Source organism: Guillardia theta, assembly GCF_000315625.1.
Source record: "Guillardia theta CCMP2712 unplaced genomic scaffold GUITHscaffold_51, whole genome shotgun sequence".
Lineage (NCBI taxonomy): Eukaryota > Cryptophyceae > Pyrenomonadales > Geminigeraceae > Guillardia > Guillardia theta.
The window spans coordinates 206,018-215,316 of NW_005434623.1; the positions used below are offsets into that span (position 1 = coordinate 206,018).

At 52.1% G+C, this 9,299-nt stretch overlaps 3 protein-coding genes across 3 annotated transcripts; 2 read left to right on the forward strand and 1 right to left on the reverse strand.

Annotated features, from left to right (window-relative positions):
• Positions 1-751: 751 nt before the first annotated feature.
• Positions 752-2,228, forward strand: GUITHDRAFT_141058 (hypothetical protein; the record flags this gene model as incomplete). Its single annotated transcript, XM_005829565.1, has 3 exons — positions 752-1,568; positions 1,992-2,080; positions 2,187-2,228. The coding sequence occupies 3 exons, from the start codon at positions 752-754 to the stop codon at positions 2,226-2,228; spliced, it is 948 nt and encodes a 315-aa protein (XP_005829622.1).
• A 633-nt stretch (positions 2,229-2,861) lies between these two features.
• On the reverse strand, positions 2,862-5,955 carry GUITHDRAFT_164066 (hypothetical protein; the record flags this gene model as incomplete). Its single annotated transcript, XM_005829566.1, has 16 exons — positions 5,868-5,955; positions 5,445-5,489; positions 5,327-5,390; positions 5,203-5,262; positions 5,071-5,151; positions 4,646-4,754; positions 4,415-4,494; positions 4,340-4,365; positions 4,245-4,291; positions 4,160-4,197; positions 4,062-4,107; positions 3,892-4,007; positions 3,760-3,818; positions 3,591-3,707; positions 3,074-3,230; positions 2,862-2,921 (listed from the first exon to the last, which is right to left on the reverse strand). The coding sequence occupies exons 1-16, from the start codon at positions 5,939-5,941 to the stop codon at positions 2,862-2,864; spliced, it is 1,179 nt and encodes a 392-aa protein (XP_005829623.1). The 5' UTR covers positions 5,942-5,955.
• A 331-nt stretch (positions 5,956-6,286) lies between these two features.
• Positions 6,287-8,267, forward strand: GUITHDRAFT_111323 (hypothetical protein; the record flags this gene model as incomplete). The annotated part of the gene is made up of 7 exons (XM_005829567.1): positions 6,287-6,444; positions 6,489-6,576; positions 6,732-6,791; positions 7,052-7,167; positions 7,211-7,785; positions 7,831-7,881; positions 8,188-8,267. The coding sequence occupies 7 exons, from the start codon at positions 6,287-6,289 to the stop codon at positions 8,265-8,267; spliced, it is 1,128 nt and encodes a 375-aa protein (XP_005829624.1).
• Between the last annotated feature and the right edge of the window lie 1,032 nt (positions 8,268-9,299).

The window sequence follows — 9,299 nt, forward strand, 5'->3', positions numbered from 1 at the left end:
GGGTTGTCACGTTACTACACTCTCGTGCTCCATACCCCACCCCCCAGTCAGAACCATTTGACAGCGACTTTCTTTCTTCAACCCCACCCCGTATTTCGGAAATCTCATGACCCCATTAAGTGGTCTCACTCCTATTTGAGATTTGGTTTCATTCTCTTAACTCCATGGTTTCATTTTCAAATTTGACCAATGAGAGTTTGAAAGATAATCAACACTATGTACCTTTCACGATTGCACCACCCACCTCCCTCATCCCACCGACCACCCCCTCTCACCCGCCTGTCGCACTCGGGGGCTCCTCAAGAGACAACGATGGCACCCCCTTCGACTAGCCTCTTCCGCCCGCCATGACGGCGGGCTAGCAGAGAAAGGTAACTCTATCCTAGAGGATCCAAGGCGAGCATCGCTATCACTAGCCTTGCAGCTTCTTGACTCTGCCATGATGATCGTCTTGAGGGGGAGAAGCCGGTCAGGAAGTGGTGTTCGTGGGTTTTTTTAAGGATGCGACCACGCTCCCTCCCACGAACTTCGATTGTCTAAACCCACACACCGAATTTTCTTGGCTCGGTGGAGGGGACAGCTTATAGGGTTGACGACTCTACTGCGGGAGATGATTGCTCTGTTCTGGGTACACGTCAGGAGACTTGCCAGCACACAAATCAACACTGAGTGAAGGGAAACGACTGTGCGCGTGCTTGAAACTATTGAATCACGAGGATAATTTCAAAACTGTGATTGAAAAACGAACACTATGAGTTTGGACACGGATGTGGACAGCAAGCAGGTCAACAATGAGATTTTCGCCATGATGAAGGTAATACACGCAGACTCCAACAAACTGAGCAACACCGAGAAGCTCGACGAACTTAGTCAGAGGCTCCTCAACAATGTTGCATCTCAGCTCAGGTGGTGTTTTGTGGACAGCACCGGCCTCATGTGGGATCCGGAGAGGAGGGAACTCGTGGGCTCCCCTGACTGGACGAGGATTTGTCGGCTGCTCTTCGGGGAGGTACGTGAGAACGGGACCTGGGTCCTGGTCAACAGCCGGCCGTATTGCATGCACAATAGGATCTGCAAGAGGCCATCGGCAGCTCATTCCTTTCTTGAGCGCTACGGCATCCATGCGAACCTTGAGAAGGCAACCCATGCTCATATCACCATCGCCAAGATCGCCAAGGTTGATCCCAAGTGGCTGGAGACCAATCTGAGCATTTCTTCGGATTTGGCAACCAGGATTCGGCAAGAGGCTGGTGCAGAGATCGCAAGGTGCTGTGACTGCATGGAGCGATGGTCGGCGCTGTTTAAGGACACCTTTGGCAACCCTTACGCCGACCCCGTCCCCAAGTACAAGGAGACCCCGCAGAAGCGACTCTGGACGCTGCTGTGGCACCTGAAGCACTTGCACGAGGCCGGGGTAATTAAGATCATCTCTGAGGATCAGATGAATTGCATCCTCGGGTTCAACCTGCTCGTCGTGCAGCAGCCTGAATTTCACCAGGAGATCTCCAAGTTCGTCCTGACAAACAGCAGCTGGGCCGCTCGCCGAGGGGCATCCAACATCCCTACCCGTGAGAAACTTTGTGCCTGTCGCCTCCATCCATCTTTTCTCTATGGTTTCTATATCACTTGTGTTTACCCCCTCCGTCCTTGCACCTCTGTCTTTCCTTCTCTGTTCGTGTACCTCTCTCTCTCCTTCCATATGTCTCTCTTTCCTTCTCTGTTCGTGTACCTCTCTCTTTCCTGCCTCGTCCTCGTATCTCTCTCGTTCCTCCTTCTCGTTCTTGTTGCTCTGTCCTTCCTCCGTCCTTGTGCACATCTCTTTCCTTCTCTGTTCTTGTGCATTTCTCTTTCCTGCCTTTTACTTGCCAGATGTACCACTACCTTTCATTCTTGTTGTTCTGCCTTCCTTTCCACTGTGCTTGTGCCTCTCTTGTTCCGTCGTGAATCTCATCAAGGCCACTCTCCTCGCTGACTGCCTTGCTGACTGGCAGGCCCCGTGTACGAGCTGCTGCGCATGATCGGAGTGGCCCCTGTCTCTGAATCTCGAGGACCTAAGGAGTTTGATCCGACGCCCGGCAAGGTGCAGTAGTGCGATGACGTGCACAGTTGCTGTCAGTTTTCCGTTCTCCCCGTGTTGCTGTTCTCGTATCGTTGTCTTCCTGGTCAATGATCCTTATGTCCTCCAGGCTGGAAATGAGCAGGATCAGATGTATGCGACAAGGTCCTGAGATCCTGCGACTTGTGCATGGCAGTTTGACATGAATGAGTGCAGATACCAGTATAGCCACCATGAGATGATGAGGAACTGTTATCGTCTGATCGTCAACGCGGAGTATCGGAGGCGACCGGAAGAGCCGGCGGGATAAATTACAACATGTCAAGGTGTTGTTTGATGTTATGGAACCGGCGGATTCTCCGTATTGTAAGAATCAGACTGTGAGCGGCACACGCTCCTTCTCCTTTATTCTCTTGTCCCCCTTATTCCCTTGTCTTGCCCGCTCTTCATCCCTCTCTTCTCTTCCCTCCTCTGGGTTTCACTCTCTCCTGTCTCCTGCTATGACGGATTTTGTGTTCATGTCGTTCCTCCACCATCGTTCTCCTTTTTCTCCACCTCTGTCACTTGTTGTCTGTCTATCGATCCCTCTCTCGAAGTAGCTTGCTCTTTTCCTCTATTTTCCGTTGCTCGCAGAGAGAGAGAGAGTTTTCTGTTGCTCGCAAGCACGTTTTTGGGGAGTTTTTGTTTGTTCGGCGCCTCAGACCATGCCGAGAAATGAAAGATAGTTAAGAACAATACTTTTGAAAAGAATGAAACACATTTATCAGCAACATGTACATACATACACGGAGAACGTTACAGTCTCCTACAGCCTCATCCAAGAAACGCCCATTTTCTTCTCGATCGTTGTCGCAAAGCTTCTCATCTGCAAAGGGATCATTATCGCAGGAATGACTCATCGCGCTCACCATTCGCTCCCTCTCGCTCCTCCTTTCGTCAGCACGCCTCTTCACGTCCTCATACATCTGCGCTCGCTCTCCCATCAGCTCCTCTTGCCGCCTCCTCTCTGCTGAAAACCTCTCGCAGAGATTCCATCGTCGCCTCCTCCACTGGCTCCTTGCGCTCTAAAGGTTTACCGCTAATGGCCTTGTCCTCTCCCACAAAGGAGGAGAGCAAGTGCATGCAGTCAACTGACTTGCTCTCGGTCACCAAGAGCGGAGAAGCACCGAGGCACCTGTAGGCGATTCGTGAGCAGAAAGTGATGAAGGGAAGAGGGAGATCGGAGGATGAAGATAGGAGAGGGCGGGCGGGCAGGTAGAATGCCGTCAGAACGGCGATGGTATCGGGTAAGTGGAGTCTGCGGAGGAGAATGGCACTGACACTGATGAGACAGAGACAATCGGAACGATGAATATTTGTAAGAAGGACTATGACCGTGACTGTGACGACGACGATGCACATGATGATGATGTTGTTGATGTTGAGAAAAGGTAGGGGGAGAAGGAGGAGGAGGAGGAGGAGGAGGAGGAGGAGGAGGAGGAGGAGGAGGAGGAGGAGGAGGAGGAGGAGGAGGAGAAGCAGGAGAGGTCCTCACCTGCAAACTTCCCGGTGGGACTCTAGCGAATTGCCGCCCGAGGGCCGAAAGCTCTTGCGGACGGTCGAAGACACAGCAGAGCTCCTGGTGTGTGTCGAGCTGACTGCGATCTTGTTCCTGCTCCATCCTCGTCATATCATGCATGGCCTGCATCCTTTCCTTGTGTCACCGGAGCTGTACGACCGTCGGGCCCAGGGACACGAGCAAGGAGCGGAGGTCGGAGAGGAGCTGAAGGAGAAGAGAGCATGTTACTAGGAACAACTGGATGTTTCCGTCAAACACGCACAAGGCTGGGTCAGACCTGGCAGGGGGGTTGCTGCGTGAATGCTTCGAGGTCAATCCGCGATCTTTCGTGGTCGGAATGCATCGCAGCGTTGGAGAGCCAAGAGTAGAAGAGAAGAAATTTCTTTCGAGATTCTGAGGAAGAGTTTGAGAACTTTTCATGCATGCAGAGAAGAAGGAGATCGGAACCAGCATCTGGTCTACTCGAGCCTTTCTTCACTTTCTTCTCGCACAGCTGGTAGGAGGTGTAAGAATGGTACTGGGGAACATCGGTTCCATGTTCCCACCTTCAGAATCTCTCCGAGAGTCGTTGCTTGTTTCATCTCTGCAAAGGTTTGTCAGTCAAAAGCGTGTCTGCACACAGCTCAGTACTTGTCCGATGAAGAAAATTGCACACTAGTCGGTCCAAGTGCATTTGCCTGTAGAAAAGCTCCATGAGGTATCTCAACAGTGCGCAAATTTGCAACCTGATGAACAGCTTCCTGCAGTCAAACTGTGCACGGAGTGAGTCGGCAGGGCTGAGAGAGAGGAAGGAGACTCACTTGTAGGAGGTTGAAGCTCATCAGAGCTGAACGAGATCTTGATCGCACTCCATCACATCTCCGATTCACTGAGAAGTTTCCTAAAGGGATAATGGTGACTTGGGTTGATTTCTAATTGTTCTCATCATGAATGAATGACTGATTGGTGGAAGTATAGCACGATTGAGTGATTCGATGACTGAATGATTGACTTCATTGCCTTTATGTGCGCTTTCATTCTCCTCGTCATACCTTCCTGGTCTGGCCCGAGCCTCCGTACTGTCCTCCTCTCCCCAGTAGCATTCCCAAGAAAGTTCCCTCTTGCGATCATCCATCCCCAGGCTACCAATAGCTCCCTGCTCTGCATTGAAATTAGTTTCCTCCTCCTCCTTCTCCTAGGAGGAGTATGGGTATCAGAAGGATCAATGATCAAAATCGCGAGCAGGAACAGGACAGACATAGGGAAGAGGAGGAAGACACTGTTGCGAGTACAGGTGCAGGAAGAGAGTAAGGAAGCGGAGGACTCCTGCTCCTGCTCCTGCTCCTGCTCCTACTCCTACTTCCTCGGCTGCCGCTGCAACTGCTGCAGCAGCTGCTCGTCATCTCTCAACACGCAAGACTTCTCTTCCATTACTTCTCAGATCTTCTCGAACTTCCCTGCAGTCATTCTCACTCACCTTGCACTCGAAGCTCTCAGAAGCAGCGATCCTGTACAGCTCGTGCAGGCGGGGGTAGCCCAGCGCCGCCAGTGTGGTCACCTGCAGCAGGCGAGTGCTGAGGGGGAGGCGACAGCCATTGACATGACATACCACTGCCACCTTCGTTTGCTTCTTCTTGTTCATGCACACTTTGCTCCACAGAATGTCGAGCTGCGGCAAGCACGGAGTAGTAAGCTCCAAGGAGGGAGGAAAGGTACATGCTGCGGCTGCTAACCTGACTGCAAGAGACCTCTGGGTCGATCAACAGCACCATCATGTCATGCATCGAACGCCACAGCCTACAGTGCATCGTGAGCGCCGGTAGTGGTACAATTGTGCAGATCAGATCTTACTCCGTTGACGACTTGGTGCTGTCTTCCACCTTGGAGAGCCGCAACCTGCAACAAACATGAGCCAACATGATAGCTGAAACTCAAACTTCTTCTCCATCGCCACTACAACCACAGCTACATCCTTCTCCTCATCCTCCTTATCTTTGTCTTCCTCCTCGCTATGATTACCATCATCATCATCATCATCATCATCATCATCATCATCATCATCATCATCATCATCATCATCAACGACACCACCACCGCCGCCACCACCACCGCCACCACCACAATTGTCATCGTTTCCTTATGAAAACCAGCCTTCCTCCCATTCACATCCCATTCATCACATTATCACCATCATTCATCATCATTCATCATCATTCATCATCATCATCATTGTCATCATCATCATTGCCAGCACAATCAGCACACTCATCTTACATCTCAAGTGACGGAGAGCTCCCGCCATGCTCTCGCAGCGCCTCCTTCACGGCGCTACAAGCTTCCTGCGCCATGCCTGAACCTCTCTGAGGCGGACACGGATCTTCTGGAACATGTCGGGGAGGGAGAGGGAGGGAAGGAGTGAGGAAGGTGGAGAGGGAGAGTGGGGACGAGAGGGAGGGAGAGGGAGGGAGAGGGAACGAGAGGGAGGGAGAGGGAGGGAGAGGGAACGAGAGGGAGGGAGCATGGATTGTGGGGGTATGTGAGAAGTGTTTCGCATGCTCGGAGCGCTAATCTGCACCAACTAGGCTAGGATGCAATCGCGATGACCGGGGATGAGGGAGAGGATGAGAAGCAGGAGCGTCAGGCCTCGTTCACCAGCAACTGCAGCATGCTTGGCCCTCACCCTCCTCGCCTGCATGGCTCTTGCTCAGAGTGACGTCGCAGATCCGACATGCTCGGGCGAGTGTGAAGCGGAGGAGCCCCTGGCGACGCCAGAGGTTGTTCTACTATGGCCGGACGAAGGAAGAGTCTTCAAGAATGGCAGCAACATCGTCGCTGCCCTGGTGACGGCGAGGTGCTGCCATGCTGAGCGGCTCATGACGGGCTAACAGATCGCAGGTTTGACACGCCTAGGGAGGGCTACATCCACCTCCTCCTCAATGGGTACCCTGAAGCGAACTTTACCCCGCATGCGCAGGACACGGAGGTGAGGGAAGGGAGAGCGGCGATGAAAGAGGGGGGTGGAAGGAGGTATCCCTCCTTGTGCGATCATAGCATTGAGTAGGGGAGGAACTCGCCTGCTGAAGTTTGACAAGAGGGCAGAGTGAGGTTTTTAGTGCTGACGATCTCCTCCTCCTCTAGGGAAACAGGCGTCTTCACATCGTGCTTCCGCCCATCGCAGACGGGGGAGTGTCGGTAGAGGTAAGATGCAGAAAACATGATAGCATTGCCTTGTCTATGTTTCCTTGCTCTGATTGCTGCTTGCCACTGCCTCTCCACCTGCTGTTGCGGCAGCTTCTCCTGCTCCTCCTGCTTTTGCTCCTTCTCCTTCTCCTTCTCCTCCTTCCCCTCCTTCTGCTCCTTCTGCTCCTTCTGCTCCTCTTTCAATTCCTCTTCTTCCTCCCCTTCCTCCTCCTCTTCCTGCTACTCTGATGCATCCCTTGACGCTGTGTACGTGGAAGGTTCAGTGTCGATCGCCAAAAGGGAAACTGCTGGCCAAGGCAGGAGCAACGTTCTTTGTTCAGAGTAATATATCGCTGCCATCAACAAAGTCGTCTATGATATGGGAGAAGCCAGGGTAAGACAGATCAGCAGTGAATTGATGTAACGTGATGTTTAAGATCTTGCCATGACGTCGGATTCTGCGATCAGAGGAAAGATTGTAACAACCACGGGGAATGTCGCAATGGAGCTTGTATTTGTGATGCAAACTGGGCGGGTAAGCCTTTTGTCATCGTTTTTCATGGGAAGGACGAGATAAATGATGATGGCGACGATGATGATGACGATGACGATGACGACGACGACGACGACGATGACGATGATATGATGATGATGATGGAGTCGAGACTGATGGATATGATGATAATGGAGACGATGGTAGGAGAGATGATGACCGTTGAGATGAGAAACATGACGATACTGCTGTTTTCAAGGTTGGTGGTGGTGGTGGTGATGATGATGGCGATGGTGATTGATGATAATCCTGATGATGATGCTGATGCTGATGCTGATGATGCTGCCGATGGTGACATCTTGCTTTCAGGGGACACTTGCGATCATGACATCTTGAACAATCCAACGTATCTGCCTGACATCCATCCCCTCGAATCGCCCTCCTTGTGCCACAAGTCAGCTTCATGGGAAAACTTGTCTGCGATGCTGCTGAAGGAGCTTCAAAGTTTACACTCACTTGGTCTCGTCTCAACACTGATCTCCCGCCTCTCACCTGCTGTTTCAGGCCATTGCTCTGACGAGAGCAGAGTCATGTGGTTTGCTGCTCCTCATCATGGTTCGAACCTCTGGCTCCTTCTCTGCCTATGCTCTTTCGTCCTCCTGCTTTTCCTCCTCCTGTTTCTACTTTTTCTCCTCCTCCTTTTCCTCCTTTTCTCCCCAGCCTCTTTTCATAATCCCTCCTTTACAACCTTTAAAATCTCCGTGTTCATCTCTTCACTCTCCTTTGGTTTCAGTTCCTGCTTCCCATTCCCTGGTGTAACTTGTCTCTCCCCTTGCTCTCGACTACCCACTCTCTGCTCCTCTGTCTGGATTCCTGCCTCTGTTTTCTCCTACCTCTTCCCTCGCTGATCTCCTCCGTCAGGTCTGGGAGGAAACATGCACATCCTTACCGTCGCGCTCACACACGCGCTTGCGAACTCCAGGGCGATGGGAGTTGTGTGAGTCAGAGGGAGCAGGAGGAGGAGCAGGAGGAGGAGCAGGAGGAGGAGCAGGAGGGAGGAGGAGATGGGAGATGAACGAGGAATTTGAAAATAGGAATGGGAATGGAAATATAAGGTTAGAGGCGATTAGATGGGAAAGGGAGAGAATGTAGCAAGGAGTGTCAAGCTTCTCGTGGCGAGGAGAGGCTGCATAAAATACCCGTGAGAGGGAAGCAAATAGCCAAGTAGATGAGTGAGTGAAAGAGAAAACGCAGAGTGAGGGGTATCAAAGGGAGACGGGAAGACATTGACAGAGGAAGGGCGAGAAGATGGCAGAGAAAGTAGAGGAGCGCATTCAATGACTTTTTGACGACTTCATCAGAGGTAGCTGGACGTACGGGTCTCATGAAGGCTGTAATGGAGCCTCACACGGGCTGGCATGCTACTACAACGACTATGCTTCTGCCTGCCCGCACCTGTTTGTGAACGAGCACTCGGGTAGGAGAGAAAGAGGACAAGTGGAGGAGGAGGAAGAGGAAGAAGAGGAAGAGGAGTCAGAGGAAGAGAGAGGGATGTGGTGGTGAACATGGAAGTGATGGAGGAGAGGAGGAGAGGAGGAGAGGAGGAGAGGAGGAGAGGAGGAGAGGAGGAGAGGAGGAGAGGAGGAGAGGAGGAGAGGAAGAGAGGAGGAGAGGAGGAGGAGGAAACGGGAGAGAGGGAAAGCTAAGATGATGAGATTGAGTGCAGGGGAATATTTGCTTCTGAGAGAGGAGGAGCCGAACTGGATGTGGGAGGACCGAAATCGACTCACTGGTCACGGTCGAAACCCTTCGCATGTTGGTGAGATGGGGGAGGGGAAAGGGAGGGAGAGACGTGTACGGTACCGTGAGAAGAAAAGAGCGCATCTTTGTGCGAAAGGAGACAACAATGATAGGAGATTGTTGAAGTGCTTGAGGAGGAAGAGTGCGATCGAATGAGGGGAAAACGAGGAGGAAACCAACGAGAAGGAGAGAGGGAGGAGGAGGAGGAGGAGGAGGAAGAGGAGGAGGAGGTA